The sequence below is a fragment of the Mandrillus leucophaeus genome, unplaced genomic scaffold (genome assembly GCF_000951045.1).
Source record: "Mandrillus leucophaeus isolate KB7577 unplaced genomic scaffold, Mleu.le_1.0 Scaffold1003, whole genome shotgun sequence".
In the NCBI taxonomy this organism is placed as follows: Eukaryota; Metazoa; Chordata; class Mammalia; order Primates; family Cercopithecidae; genus Mandrillus; species Mandrillus leucophaeus.
The window spans coordinates 156,485-172,288 of NW_012098133.1; the positions used below are offsets into that span (position 1 = coordinate 156,485).

The window sequence follows — 15,804 nt, forward strand, 5'->3', positions numbered from 1 at the left end:
CCGGTTCCATCCGGTTTGAACCGGTTTGAGCCGGTTTGATCCAGTTCCATCCGGTTTGGTCCAGTTTGAACTGGTTTGATCCGGTTCCATCCGGTCTGAACCGGTTCGATCCGATCGGAGCCGGTTTGATCCGGTTTGAGCCAGTTCCATCTGGTTCGATCCGGTTTCATCCGGTCTGATCCGGTTCCATCCGTTTTGATCCTGTTAGAGCCGGTTTGAGCTGGTTCGATCCGGTGTGAACCGGTTTAAACCGGTTTGAGCCAGTTTGATCCGGTTTGAACCAGTTTGAGCCGGTTTCATTCGGTTCCATCCGGTTCCATCCGGTCTGATCCGGTTTGATCCGGTTCCATCTGGTTTGAACCGGTTTGATCCGGTTCCATCCGGTTTTATCCAGTTTGAACTGGTTTGATCCGGTTCCATCCGGTCTGAACCGGTTCGATCCGGTCGGAGCCGGTTTGATCCGCTTTGAGCCAGTTCCATCCGGTTCGATCCGGTTTCATGAGGTCTGATCCGGTTCCATCCGGTTTGATCCTGTTAGAACCCGTTTGAGCCGGTTTGATCCGGTGTGAACCGGTTTAAACCGGTTTGAGCCGGTTTGAGCCGGTTTTATCCGGTTCCATCCGGTTTGATCCAGTTCAATCCGGTTTGAACCGGTTTGAGCCGGTTTGATCCGGTTCCATCCGGTTTGATCCAGTTTGAACTGGTTTGATCCGGTTCCATTCGGTCTGAACCGGTTTGATACGGGTGGAGCTGGTTTGATCCGGTTTGAGCCAGTTTCATCCGGTTGGAACCAGTTGGAGCCGTTTTGAGCCGGTTTGAGCTGGTTTGATCCGGTTTGAACTGGTTTGATCCGGTCCCATCCGGTTTGATACGGTCTGAACCGGTTTAATCTGGTTTGAACCGGTTGGAGCCGTTTCGAACCGGTTTGATCCGGTTTCATCCGGTCTGATCCGGTTTGAACCGGTTTGAGCCAGTTTGATCCGGTTCCATCCGGTTTGATCCAGTTTGAACTGGTTTGATCCGGTTCCATCCGTTCTGAACCGGTTTGATCCGGGTGGAGCCGGTTTGATCCAGTTTGAGCCAGTTTCATCCGGTCTGATCCGGTTGGAACCGGTTGGAGCCGGTTTGAACCTGTTTGAGCTGGTTTGAATCGGTTTGAGCTGGTTTGATCCGGTTTGATCCGGTTTGAAGTGGTTTGATCCGGTCCCATCTGGTTTGATCCGGTCTGAACCGGTTCCATCTGGTTTCAACTTGTTCCATCCGGTTTGTTCCGGTTTCATCCGGTTTGATCCAGTTCCATCCGGTTTGAACCAGTTTGATCCGGTTCCATCCGGTTTGATCCGGTTTGAACCAGTTTGAACTGGTTTGATCCGGTTTCATCCGGTCTGAACCGGTTTGATCCGGTTGGAGCCGGTTTGAACCAGTTTCATCCGGTTTGTACCAGTTTGAGCTGGTTTGATCCGGTTTGGATCGGTTTGATCCGGTCCCATCCGGTTTGATCTGGTCTGAACCGGTTTAATCCGGTTTGAACTGGTTGGAGCCGGTTTGATCCGGTTGGAGCCGGTTTGAACCAGTTTCATCCGGTCTGAACCGGTTTCATCTGGTCTGATCCGGTATGAAACGGTTGGAGCCGGTTTGTTCCGGTTTGAACCAGTTTGAGCTGGTTTGATCCGTTTCCATCCCGTTTGATCCGCTTTCATCCGGTCTGATCCGGCTTGAACCGGCTTGAGCCGATTGTAACCAGTTTGAACCAGTTTGAGCTGGTTTGATCCGGTTTGATCCGGTCCCATCCGGTTTCATCCGGTCTGAACCGGTTTGAACCGGTTTGAGCCGGTTTGATCTGGCTTGAACCAGTTTGAGCTGGTTTGATCCGGTTTGATCTGGTCTAAACCAGTTTCATCCGGTCTGATCCGGTTCGAACCGGTTTAAGCCGGTTTGATCCGGTTTTCAGCTGGTTTGATCCGGTTCCATCCGGTTTGATCCGGTCTGAACCAGTTTCATCCGGTCTGATCCGGTTCCATCCGGTTTGATCCGGTCTGAACCAGTTTCATCCGGTTTGAACCGGCTTGATCCGGTTGGAGCTGGTTTGGTCCGGTTTGAACCAGTTTCTTCCAGTCTGATCCGGTTTGAGCCGGTTTGAACCAGTTGGAGCCGGTTTGATCTGGTCCCATCCGGTTTGATCCAGTTGGAGCCGGTTTGATCCGGCTTGAATCGATTTGATCCGGTTCCATGCGGTTTGATCCGGTCTGAAGCAGTTTCATCCGGTCTGATCTGGTTTGAACCGGTTTGATCCGGCTGGAGCCGGTTTCATCCGGTTTGATCCAGTTTGAGCTGGTTTTCTCCGGTTCCATCCGGTTCGATCGGTTTGTGCCTGTTTGATCCGGTTTGAGCCGGTTTGATCCGGTTTGAACCAGTTTGAGCTGGTTTTCTCCGGTTCCATCCGGTTTGATCCGTTTTGTGCCTGTTTGAGCCGGTTTGATTCGGTTTGAACCAGTTTGAGCTGGTTCGATCCGGTTCCATCCAGTTTGATCGGGTCTGAACCGATTTCATCCGGTTTGAGCCGGTTAGAACCAGTTTGAGCCGGTTTGATCTGGTTCCATCCGGTTTGATCCGGTCTCATCCGGTTTGATCCGGTTCCATCCGATTTGATCCGGTTCAGTTTGTGTGATCCAGTCTCGTCCGGTCTGGTGCGGTTTGATCCGGTCTGGTCCGGTCTGGTCCGATCTGGTCTGGTACGGTTTTATCTGGTTTGATCCGGTCTGGTCCAGTCTGGTCCGGTTTGATCCGGTTTGATCCGGTGTGGTTTGGTCTGGTCCGGTTTCGTCTGGTCTGGTCCAGTTTGGTCTAGTCTGATCTGGTCTCCGGTCTAGTGTGATATGGTCTACTCTAGTCTGATCTGGTTTGGTCTGGTCTGGTCCGGTTTGGTCTAGTCTGATCTAGTCTGATCTGGTCTCGTCTGGTCTGGTCTGGTCTAGTCTGATCTGGTTTGGTCTGCTCTGGTCTGGTTTGGTCTGGTCTGGTCCGGTTTGGTCTGGTCTGGTCTGTTCCAGTTTGGTCTAGTCTGATCTAGTCTGATCTGGTCTCGTCTGGTCTGGTCCAGTCTAGTCTGATATGGTCTAGTCTAGTCTGATATGGTCTAGTCTAGTCTGATCTGGTTTGGTCTACTCTGGTCCAGTTTGGTCTGGTCTGGTCTGGTCCGGTTTAGTCTGGTCTGGTCTGGTCCGGTTTGGTCTGATCTGGTCTCGTCTGGTCTGGTCCAGTTTGGTCCGGTTTGGTCTGGTCTGATCTGGTTTGGTCTGGTTTCATCCGGTTTGGTCCGGTCTGGTCGAGACCAGATCAGACTAGACCAAACCAGACCAAACGAGACCAGATCAGACCGGACCAAACGAGACCAAACGAGACCAGATCAGACTGGACCAAACGAGACCAGACGAGACCAGATCAGACTAGACTAGACAAGACCAGAACCAAAAACCAGACCAGATCAGACTGGACCAAACGAGACCAGACGAGACCAGATCACACTAGACCAGACGAGACCAGACCAGACCAAACCAGACCAGAAACCAGACCAGATCAGACTAGACCAGACGAGACCAGACCAGACAAAACCAGACCAGACGAGACCAGACCAGACAAAACCAGACCAGACGAGACCAGATCAGACCAGACCAAATCAGACAAAACGAGACCAGATCAGACTAGGCCAAACCAGACCAGACGAGACCAGATCAGACTAGACCAAACCAGACCAGACCAGACCAAACCAGACCAAACGATACCAGATCAGACCTTGTAAATAGAGAGGAAAATGCTGAATTCCTCCAAATAAATGAGTGACTGGATGACCAAATGATTTAATAAATGATTGTAATCTAGGCTTCCTCCAGGGTGGTTCTTTCTGTGTAAAACAGTTCGATCTTGGAGTCACCCAGAAATGCTGAATACATAACAAGGCCAATCAACAGAGTTTGCTTCTGAATATTCATGCACAGATGATGCTCCCAGTCAATATGTTTGATTTTTTTTCTGTTTACTAATAGATTTTCAAATTCACTGTGTAAACCAAAATTCTTAAAAAATAAAAAAAAAAAAAAGGAACTTGTGTTGAAAGCATACATTATTTCTGGGCAGAGTTGTCAGATTAAAATCTTTATACTAAAAATTATTCATTGTTTATCTGAAATTCTAATTTAAGCGGGCACTCTGTATTTTTATTTACTAAATCTGGCAACCCCTTTCTGGACCAATAACCCTAAGCAGAGAAGAGAACAGATGATAGCTTCTAGGGGACATGCCTGCATCTGGGAGTTAGAAGGAAGGAAAACAAAAGAAGGAGCCAGAGAGGCAGATAGAGGAGTCTGCAGAACTATGGAGAGAGAACCAGGTGAGCATGGAGCTCTATTGAATAGTGACACACATGTCGTGGAGAGGTGGGGACCATGAGGATGCTGGGTGAAGAAAGGCCTGATCGCTATAGAGTTTGGCCTTTGCAAGGGGGGATGGTGCTTCTGAGAAGTTCTAATGAGTGGTTCTTGATGAAGTTGGGGTGGAGATAAGGATGCATGTTGGAATCAGTCGGAATATATCAAAATTGAAATCTATGTACCAGAAGTAGTGCCCTTCCTCTCGAGGGGTGGGGAGAAAGACATGTGTGTGTAACTTTTATCAACCCAGAACTCAAGTGGTCAAGTTTTGGGTCCATGTTATGGTTACTAACACACAAAATAAATTTGGAAAAGAGCATATAAATCTTTTCTTGTATTTTTGTTGAAAATCACGAAGGAGGTCTATAATTTGCAATAATGAATTCAAAAGTCCTTCTCATCTTCATTTTACCTCCTTCACAGCCTCTGCTGTTGTCTGCTGTACTGCTCTCCATAATTTTCTCAGATTGCAGAAATCCCCCTCCTCCCGTCTATTTATTTTTATCACATAAATCAACTTAGCCTCTCTTTCCAGCAAAAAGGTCCAATCAACTTCCCCAACCCTGTCCCAAATGAAGGGTGCGGAACTGAGCTGGCAATTACAGACTATTCTTTGGCAGTATTCTGGGAAAGGGAAAAGTATGAATTTTCTTGCCCTGTCCCTGGTATTTTGTAAAGCTTTCCAAGTGACTTTGATATCTGGACCCCTTTGAGAACTGCTGCTCTTAACCAAGACATAAATCTTTTTCATTTCTTGAAAGGTCCTATTTCTTGACAAATTTCTCCCTGCAAAGTGCATTCTTTTTTCTGCACTGACCCCAGAAAGAGGTGCCATTGTGTGGGAGAAAATACTGTCATCTGTCTCAACAAAGTCCACAAATTGCCCTGCTAGGAGCAGATAACCCAAAACATCTACCTGAGTCTCCCAGTCAAGATTCCTGGTCTGACTAGGAATCTAACTTCAATAAGATCTTCCTGAAAAAAGATGCTGAGCTTGGATGGTCCAACCACCTTTCTATCTGGGATGAGCTGGAGGATACTTCTTGGCTTCCCCAAAGCTGCCTTGGTGGTGATGCTGTGGCAGCCACAGGGAGATTCAGGAGGAGCCAGCCTGGAAGACCTGAGCCCTGAAAGTGGGCAGCCAGCCCAGCAGGACATTCGTTGGGGCGAAGTGTGATCTCAGCCTTCATTCAGCTGACCTGGGAGTCCTCCAAGGGCCAGAGTCATACCCAACTCGTCTGACCCGTCAAGGTTCCTTAGGACTCCGGGTGTTTTAAGAAAATTCTCTGACTCCCCACCCTTCCCACTTCACCCCTCAGCCCTCCCTGTGGTTAAGAACTCAAGTGTGAACAACCCCAAAGTTGGTGGTTAGTGAGGCATCCTGCCCTTTTTAAAAAAATATTTTGGACTTGAGAGAGGCTGTCCTCAATTGTTTCAAACCTATTTCAGAGTACCTCCACTCCTTCAAACCTATTTTCAAAACTCAGGAAAACGTCGCCTTTCCAGACGAACTCTAGTGACAGCTCCATTCACCCCTTGGCATTTGACTGCTAAAGATCAGCTGACCCCTGTAGCCAGAAGGAGGAGAGAAACTTACTAAACAGGGACCTCGTTCCCAGAGGTGATCACCTTAAAAAAGTCTGGGGCCTTGTTTGCCAGCTTTGAAATTTCAAAGGGTTATTTTAGCTTCATGCCCCCAGTGTGAAAAAAACAAACAAACTTCAATAAGATCTTCCTGGTGGTTATCTTCATAGGTGGTTACCTACGAAATCTACATTCAAACTTTCTTGTGACCTATGCATCATTTTTTGGCATTCACATTCCCAGTCAAAACACACACCAGATATATAACTGCATGTAAGATATATATACATAAAACAACGTCCTCCGAAGAATATAAATGTTAACACAAGTAAAATTATCATGAATTCCATAACTCCTTCTGTGGCCTTGGTCCGCGTTAGGTTTTCCATTAAGAGACACTATTGTCACCCGTGAGTAGCTTCTCCTGTTGTGTTCTTCTGTGCAGCACGGGGCTGGAGCTGTGGATATTCATGAACCCCAGGAATCATGAACCCCAGGCACCCACTTTCTGTCTTCGTGGCTGTCCCCGTGGCTGTCCCCGTGGCTGTCCCCGTGGCTGTCCCTGGTCCCTGCCTCAGTGCGGTTTTCTCTAACCTTTGGCCACCAGATGGCGCTCTGGAAACGAGTTTTCTGCATCAAAGCTCCCCTGCATTACTCTCAACTAGGCTCCCTCCCTCTTCTCTGTTCCCTTCCAAGTCATTTTCCAGGGTGCAGCCAAAAGGCCTTTCTGGAGGGTACATCTGTGTGATCCTGGGCAAGTTACCTAACGCTCTGTGCTCAGCATCTTCAATGTGATGGCATGGCTGTGTGTCATGAGAGGATGTAAGCAAAGCACTCAGGACAAAGCCTGGCATGTGGTCGCTGTTCTCATTATCCTGTGTTGAGCTTTTCAAAAGCGCCCCACGACCTTCAGGACAAGGTCTAAATTCTTAGCCATGGGAACCCAGGCCACTGCATCATTTGAGGACCCCTGCTTATGTCCCCCGCCCTACCTTCCTCCCTACGCTACTGCACCAACCCTCTTGCAGCACAGCCGGGAGCCAGCCTACCCACCTCGGGGCCTTTGCCCATTTTGCTGCCACCACCAGCTTTGCCTCTCCCCTGCCCATTCAACTTCCTCGGGCTCACTCCTCCAGGTCCGTCAGGATTCAGCATGTGCCCTCCATGAGGAGCTTCCCAGACCCCCAGGCCTGATTCCAGAGCCACTCCACTGGCCTCTCGCCTTTCATTTTCCCTGCCCCCACCTGCGACTGTCAGCCCCCTGCCTTGTTCACTGTCAGGCACACAGGGGGACGAATGTGGGGCGAACAGTGAGGCTGTCACATGGGCTAACTGCCAGCAGGGGGCAATGGGCACCCTTGTGTCCCTGAGCTCCCAGGGGCTCCTAGTAGCTTCGGCAGCACCTTGCTCACACCAAGCTGAGGGAGACCTGAGAAATGGGATTCCTGCCAAAGAGGCAAAAAAAAAAAGTGAAGGGACAAATGCAAGGCCATCTTTGCCATTTGCATATGAGGCATAAAACCTGGAAGATAACAAAAGGCAAAATCATAGTCCCGATGTGCTGAGTGCTTTCTCTGAGCCAGGCCCTGCGCTGAGTCCTTACCCCACCTTGTGAGATGGATGACAGCCCTCAGAGAAGGAAACAGAGGCTGGGAGAGGTTAAGGCCCTTGTGCAGTGTCTCAGAGCTTGTGAGTGGCCTGTCTGTCTCCAGGACCATGATATAGGAGGTGGCCCTGGATTCAGGCCACTTGCTATGGTTTAATGGGTTTCAGTGAAATAGTTGGGAAACCTCAGGAGTGGGATATGGAGTTAAAGGAAAGAAAAGCCAGAGAGAAAGAGAAGGAGTGCAGGTGACTGTCCCTTAGCCACCTCAGTCCTGATGGCCACAGGCTTCCATGCCAATAAGCCCTGACTAGTGCCACTTGGGTCCAAACATGGCACCTCTGGCCCCAAGGGCTTAGTAGCAAACACCCATCTAGGGAAGTTGGTCTTCATTCTCATCACCTCAAATGCTTCACAAGCCTCAGGGATCAACCGTGAAGTGGGTATAAGGCTGGGAGAATGTTGGGGGCAGCAAATTGAAGGGCATAATGAGAAGCAGTAAGGCCACCTCAAAGCTCACCCAAGCAAACTGCACATTCACCTCCTTCCTTACTGAATTTTACCTTATGAGGAGGTGAGTGGGAGGGAGGGCATCCCTTAAAACATCTAAAAGGAGAGTTGGGTTCAGCAAAGGAGTTGTGCTTCACGGTACTCTTATAAACAGAACTGGGGAGAGAAGAATTGGAGGAAGGGGGAAAGACATAGATGAAAGGGAGGGGAAGGTGTGGGAGAGGGAAATGTATAAAAGCTTCCAAGAGGAGTGGGAGGCTGGGGGTTCCCCAGACAGAGACTCAGGCTGGACCAGATGCAGAGAACAATGGACTTCAAGGCTGGAGGGGGGGCGGGGGCTGAAGGGAAGCAGGAGGAGAGCCACACAGTCAAGTCACACGAGTTCTTGCAGCTTTTGGAATCAAGACCATGGGCACCCTCATAGATCAGTGTGGGCAGGGACTGCCCCAGGGCCAATACAAGATCCAGAGGTAGCCATAGGGTGTGACAAGTTGTGCAGATTACAACACTCACCCCTTGCAATAACGTCACTGCCTGTGACACGGGGCCAGGCCCAGGCCAAAGCCCTTCATGCATCATTTCGTTTAATCCTCACAGTTTCCCGCTGAAAGGGCTACTATTCTTACTCCCATCCCCACTCTACAGATGAGGTAATGGAGGCCCAGAGAGGTTAAGTGACTTGTCCCAGATGACACAGCTGGTAAGTTGCAAAATCAGAATTTGAACTCAGGCAGTTTAGCTCTGATGGCTGCTCTGTTAATCACAGCTGCAGTGAGACAAAAACAGGTGATCAGGGCAGAGTCAAGACAGAGAGGTAAACAAGAGTGGGAAAAAGACAGGCGTGAGAGGGGAACAATGGGGGAAAAGATAGGAACAAAGAGAGTTGGGGAAGGGGAGAGAAACAGGAAACATGACTTGCCCGGGAGGGGCATCAGTCCGCTTGCAAGCAGGTGGAGGCTCAAGTTTTCTGCTCACTTGGTGATGCAGAGGCTCCCTTTCCCTCAGCAGCAGCCTTGCTGCATGGACAGCAGCTTCCCATCTGGCCTGTCCCCGGAGCCCCAGCCTCATCCTCCTCAGTGGCAGGCCACTTAGCTTCACAGGAAATGCTCTTTCTCTAATTGGCATTGAAAACTCACAGCCCTCCCTTTTCCTGTAGGTGGGGTTTCCATAGGAAAAAGCTGCTTCTCTGTTTCCCCAGCCTAGCAACTGTTTGGAAGTCAGAGTCCCACATCCTGCTCAACTGGGTCAGGTCCCTCTTAGACCAGCTCTTGTCCATCATTTGCTGAAGTGGACCAGCTAGTTCCCCTGTAGGGGTCTATCCTGGCAATTCTTGATCGGCGTTTGGATATCTCAGATCGCTTCCAATGAAGATGGCCTTGCCTGGGGGTCCTGCTTGTTCCATCATCATCTAACTATGGGACAAGGTTGTGCCAGCAGGTCCGGGGGAAGGAGCACGGGGCTGATCAAGCCATCCAGGAAACACTGGAGGACTTGTCCAGCCTTGAAAGAACTCTAGCAGTTTCTGAATGTGGCCCACTTGGTGGTAAGCATGATGCAACTTCTGCAACTTCTGCTGGGGCTTTTGGGGCCAGGTGGCTACTTATTTCTTTTAGGGGATGGTCAGGAGGTAACCACTCTCACGGTGAAATACCAAGTGTCAGAGGAAGTGCCATCTGGCACAGTGATCGGGAAGCTGTCCCAGGAGCTGGGCCGGGAGGAGAGGCAGAGGCAAGCTGGGGCTGCCTTCCAGGTGTTGCAGCTGCCTCAGGCGCTCCCCATTCAGGTGGACTCTGAGGAAGGCTTGCTCAGCACAGGTAGGCGGCTGGATCGAGAGCAGCTATGCCGACAGTGGGATCCCTGCCTGGTTTCCTTTGATGTGCTTGCCACAGGGGATTTGGCTCTGATCCACGTGGAGATCCAAGTGCTGGACATCAATGACCACCAGCCACGGTTTCCCAAAGGCGAGCAGGAGCTGGAAATCTCTGAGAGCGCCTCTCTGCGCACCCGGATCCCCCTGGACAGAGCTCTTGACCCAGACACAGGCCCTAACACCCTGCACACCTACACTCTGTCTCCCAGTGAGCACTTTGCCTTGGATGTCATTGTGGGCCCTGATGAGACCAAACACGCAGAACTCGTAGTGGTGAAGGAGCTGGACAGGGAAATCCATTCATTTTTTGATCTGGTGTTAACTGCCTATGACAATGGGAACCCCCCCAAGTCAGGCACCAGCTTGGTCAAGGTCAACGTCTTGGACTCCAATGATAATAGCCCTGTATTTGCTGAGAGTTCACTGGCACTAGAAATCCAAGAAGATGCTGCCCCTGGTACTCTTCTCATAAAACTGACTGCCACGGACCCTGACCAAGGCCCCAATGGGGAGGTGGAGTTCTTCCTCAGTAAGCACATGCCTCCAGAGGTGCTGGACACCTTCAGTATTGATGCCAAGACAGGCCAGGTCATTCTGCGTCGACCTCTAGACTATGAAAAGAACCCTGCCTACGAGGTGGATGTCCAGGCAAGGGACCTGGGTCCCAATCCCATCCCAGCCCATTGCAAAGTTCTCATCAAGGTTCTGGACGTCAATGACAACATCCCAAGCATCCATGTCACATGGGCCTCCCAGCCATCACTGGTGTCAGAAGCTCTTCCCAAGGACAGTTTTATTGCTCTTGTCATGGCAGATGACTTGGATTCAGGAAACAATGGTTTGGTCCACTGTTGGCTGAGCCAAGAGCTGGGCCACTTCAGGCTGAAAAGAACTAATGGCAACACATACATGTTGCTAACCAATGCTACACTGGACAGAGAGCAGTGGCCCAAATATACACTCACTCTGTTAGCCCAAGACCAAGGACTGCAGCCCTTATCAGCCAAGAAACAGCTCAGCATTCAAATCAGTGACATCAATGACAACGCACCTGTGTTTGAGAAAAGCAGGTACGAAGTCTCCACACGGGAAAACAACGTACCCTCTCTTCACCTCATTACCATCAAGGCTCATGATGCAGACTTGGGTATTAATGGAAAAGTCTCATACCGCATCCATGATTCCCCAGTTGCTCACTTAGTAGCTATTGACTCCAACACAGGAGAGGTCACTGCTCAGAGGTCACTGAACTATGAAGAGATGGCCGGCTTTGAGTTCCAGGTGATCGCAGAGGACAGCGGGCAACCCATGCTTGCATCCAGTGTCTCTGTGAGGGTCAGCCTCTTGGATGCCAATGATAATGCCCCAGAGGTGGTCCAGCCTGTGCTCAGCGATGGAAAAGCCAGCCTCTCCGTGCTTGTGAACGCCTCCACAGGCCACCTGCTAGTGCCCATCGAGACTCCCAATGGCTTGGGTCCAGCAGGCACTGACACACCTCCACTGGCCACTCACAGCTCCCGGCCATTCCTTTTGACAACCATTGTGGCAAGAGATGCAGACTCGGGGGCAAATGGAGAGCCCCTCTACAGCATCCGCAGTGGAAATGAAGCCCACCTCTTCATCCTCAGCCCCCATGCAGGGCAGCTGTTCGTCAACGTTACCAATGCCAGCAGCCTCATTGGGAGTGAGTGGGAGCTGGAGATAGTGGTAGAGGACCAGGGAAGCCCCCCTTTACAGACCCGAGCCCTGTTGAGGATCATGTTTGTCACCAGTGCTGACCACCTGAGGGACTCAGCCCGCAAGCCTGGGGCCTTGAGCATGTCGATGCTGACAGTGATCTGCCTGACTGTACTGCTGGGCATCTTCGGGTTGATCCTGGCTTTGTTCATGTCCATCTGCCGGACAGAGAAGAAGGACAACAGGGCCTACAACTGTCGGGAGGCCGAGTCCACCTACCGCCAGCAGCCCAAGAGGCCCCAGAAACACATTCAGAAGGCGGACATCCACCTCGTGCCTATGCTCAGGGGTCAGGCAGGTGAGCCTTGTGAAGTCGGGCAGTCCCACAAAGACGTGGACAAGGAGGCGATGATGGAAGCAGGCTGGGACCCCTGCCTTCAGGCCCCCTTCCACCTCACCCCGACCCTGTACAGGACGCTACGTAATCAAGGCAACCAGGGAGCACCGGCGGAGAGCCGAGAGGTGCTGCAAGACACCGTCAATCTGCTTTTCAACCATCCCAGGCAGAGGAACGCCTCCCGGGAGAACCTGAACCTTCCCGAGCCCCAGTCTGCCACAGGCCAGCCACGTTCCAGGCCTCTGAAAGTTGCAGGCAGCCCCACAGGGAGGCTGGCTGGAGACCAGGGCAGTGAGGAGGCCCCACAGAGCCCACCAGCCTCCTCTGCAACCCTGAGACGGCAGCGACATCTCAATGGCAAAGTGTCCCCCGAGAAAGAATTAGGGCCCCGTCAGATCCTGCGGAGTCTGGTCCGGCTGTCTGTGGCTGCCTTCGCCGAGCGGAACCCCGTGGAGGAGCTCACTGTGGATTCTCCTCCTGTTCAGGTACCTGGGGCATGGGCAGCTCTTTCTCTGGTCACTCCTGACCACCAGAAACAGCATCAGACACCCCCATAACCTGCACAGTCCTCATGTTTCTTCCTTAGGCTCACCTGGTACTTTTTGATGCTTTGGATAGCAGTGGTTCAGGGCACAGCTTTGTGACTGGCTGAACTTAGCTGTGTGATCCTAGGCAAATTCCTTACTGTCTCTGGGCCTTAGTTGTCTTATCTGTAAATTAGAAATGATAGTAAGAGTATCTACCTCGTAGAGTTGTCCAGAGGATTTGATCAATTAGCCCCTACAAGGCATTTATGGTGCCTCACAAGTAGACACACAGCAAAGGTAGTGACTAAGAGTATAAGCTTTGGGCAAGGTTGCCTGAGTTCAAATCCTAGCTCCACTTCTTCCTAGCTCTGAACCACAGGGGAAGTTAACTTCTCTGTTGAAAGATGTCTGTGTTAACAGCACCCATCTTCTAAGTTTGCTTGAAGATAAAATGAGTGAATGCTCTTAATGCCTGTAGAACAGCGTCCATCTGACATGTAGTCAGTACTCAGCAAATTATTGCTATTCCTTCCTCAAAGCACTTCTCCATCTCCACTCTCTGCCTGCCCTCATCTCATCTGGGCAACCTCCCTATGAAGAAGGCCAGCATAGGCATCATTGCACCCAAACTCAGGTGTAGCAAATAATTTGTCTGAGACCCCAGAGCTTTCTGGCTGGGCCTGCAGGATGCGGCAGAGGAAATAACCTTAGAACTTTGCAGTTAGGCAGATTGGGGTTCAAATTTCAACAGTCACTTAGGAGCTGGGCAACCTTGTACACATCCTTCAACATCTGAGCCTCATTTTCCTCATCTATAAAATGGGGATTATGAGACCAAACTTACCCTGTGTCTGCCTCCTTAGAGTGTGAGGTCTAAATGGGATGATGAGTGACAAAATGTCTAAGGACCTGGGATTTTCTAGACACAAGTGTGGAAACCTTTTCAGGGATGATGCCTGATCTCACACCCATATCTGCTTCTGTGAACCTCAGATATTTTCACTGTGCCAGGCTGCCTGCCCAAGGCACACCTCTGTTTGGCCAGGCCATCAATTCATGTTTCCTGTGAAGCAAAACACAGTTTCTTTCCCTTACTCCCTCCTCAGGAAGCCACCTGGAGATGGCCCAGCTGTTCTCTTAGGAATCTTGCCCTGGAATCGGTGCAGACCCAGAGGTTGCCAGAGCCAACCACTAATTTATCTTTCCATTCATCCATCCATTGATCAGGTGCTTTTTGGATAAACTCTGTGCTGAGCACTGTGCTGGCTGCTGGTAGACAGGACAACAGAGAATAGGCACAGTGGGTGGCCCCACTGAGGTGACAGAAAGAAAGGTGCCCATTTGGGATCAACTTGAGGCTGCTTGCCCAATGCTCATATCTTTCCAGCAGCACATAGAGTCAGATCTGAGTTTAAATTCCAGCCCTCCCACTAACTTCTATGTAGCCCCTGTAAGCCTCCAATTCCACCTCTGCAAAATGGCCATAATGGTATCTCTTCCCTTAGGCTGTTGTAAGAATTAAGGGAGATTGGCCGGGCGCGGTGGCTCAAGCCTGTAATCCCAGCACTTTGGGAGGCCGAGACGGGAGGATCACGAGGTCAGGAGATCGAGACCATCCTGGCTAACACGATGAAACCCCATCTCTACTAAAAAATACAAAAAAATAGCTGGGCGAGGTGGCAGGCACCTATAGTCCCAGCTACTCGGGAGGCTGAGGCGGGAGAATGGCGTAAACCCGGGAGGTGGAGCTTGCAGTGAGCTGAGATTCGGCCACTGAACTCCAGCCTGGGCGACAGAGTGAGACTCCGTCTCAAAAAAAAAAAAAAAAGAATTAAGGGAGATTATATGCCACTGGACAATCATTGTTTATCATGGGATCTATTAATAAGCTTATTTAAACCTCATAACCCACCATATGATCTGGGTCTCATTAATATTCACTTTTTTTACTGTTGAGGAAACTGAGGCTCAGAATGCTTAAGTAATTCCTCAAGGCCACATTGATGGGAACTGGGGCAGGGGCATATTTAGGATTTGAACCTGAATCTGACTGATTTGAATCCGCGCTGTAACTGTGAAGTGACCCTGAATGACAGTGCTCAGCATAGGGATTGGCATGTAGGGAGTCATGTCATGAAATGCCAGCTGTCACTTGAGCAAAGGGTGGCAGGTATCTTAGGAGGGCTTCTGGGCCTGGGCTGGGAGGTGGGATCTTCCCTGAGGCAGGCAATGAGCCCCTGAGTCTCCCAAGTCACAGTGAAACCCCAGTCCTGGCCATCTCCTCTTCCAACTCTCCTCTGAGGTTGACACTTCCTTCCTCAAGCTGCACCGAGGGGCATGGTGGACCTCCTAAGGGAGGAATGGGGGTGGACCCAGGAGGTTGAAGCAGTGTTTCTAGGAATAACAGTCCAAACTCCTTGCTTTTGCAGAGGATTTTTAACTTTTTCAAACCATTTAATCTTGACAACACTGAGAAGAAGGCTGTATGGGTATTTCTAGCCCCCCATTAGAGATGAGGAAACTGAGGTCTGAGGAGGTCTAAAAGCCTGTCTAACACTATACAATAAGCTACAAATGGCCTTGAACTAGAACTCCGCCTCCCAGGACTTGATCTGTTGCCTTTCCCTCCCAATGGCCTATAGGGTCTGGCCCTGATAGCTCACGCATCCCCTACTCCATTCTCCAATCTTTCTGAAACTCTGCCTTCTCTTCCAGCCTTTCAGTGTGCAGTGCTTCTGCCTGAAACCACCCCCCTGTCACCATCACCCCTTGCCCAGACCCTCATTCTCTTTCCACTTGCCAAACTCCTATGGAGCCTTTGGGTCTCAGCAGAGGTGCCTGGCATGTAGTATGAACTCAGTAACATCTGTTGAAATGAATGAATGAACTTAATCCAGTACCACCCCCCTGCTTCCTCCCTGCTCCAAGTTGGGTTAGGGGCCTTCCTCCACTCCCACAGAGCCCCCACTCTTTCCCTACGCCCAGAGGCAACCCCTGTGGTAACCACTCTTCGCTGCTCCCCCACTCCCCGTGGGGCTGCCTGCAACCTTCACCTCCTGACAGATATGACCATGCTGAGGGCAGCAACTGGGTCTCCTTCTCCTTCTTACTCCCATTGCAACCATCCTGCCTGGCACTTATTAAGTACTTGTTGAATGAATGAATGAAAAGATGAATAAATGAATAATTTAATGACACCATTTTGCCTT

General features: G+C 50.5%; 1 protein-coding gene across 2 annotated transcripts in view; it reads left to right on the forward strand.

Moving 5' to 3' along the window:
• The window catches only part of PCDH12 (protocadherin 12), a 32,704-nt gene that overhangs the window by 8,435 nt on the left and 8,465 nt on the right, over positions 1-15,804 (forward strand). The window contains exons 2-3 of one of the 2 annotated variants that reach the window (XM_011973673.1): positions 4,264-4,387; positions 9,281-12,553. In XM_011973673.1, the coding sequence (XP_011829063.1) occupies positions 9,674-12,553 (2,880 nt within the window). In that variant the 5' untranslated portion in view covers positions 4,264-4,387; positions 9,281-9,673. Of the gene's footprint in view, positions 1-4,263; positions 4,388-8,467; positions 12,554-15,804 lie in introns of those variants that run through there. The other variant, XM_011973666.1, reaches the window with a different exon arrangement.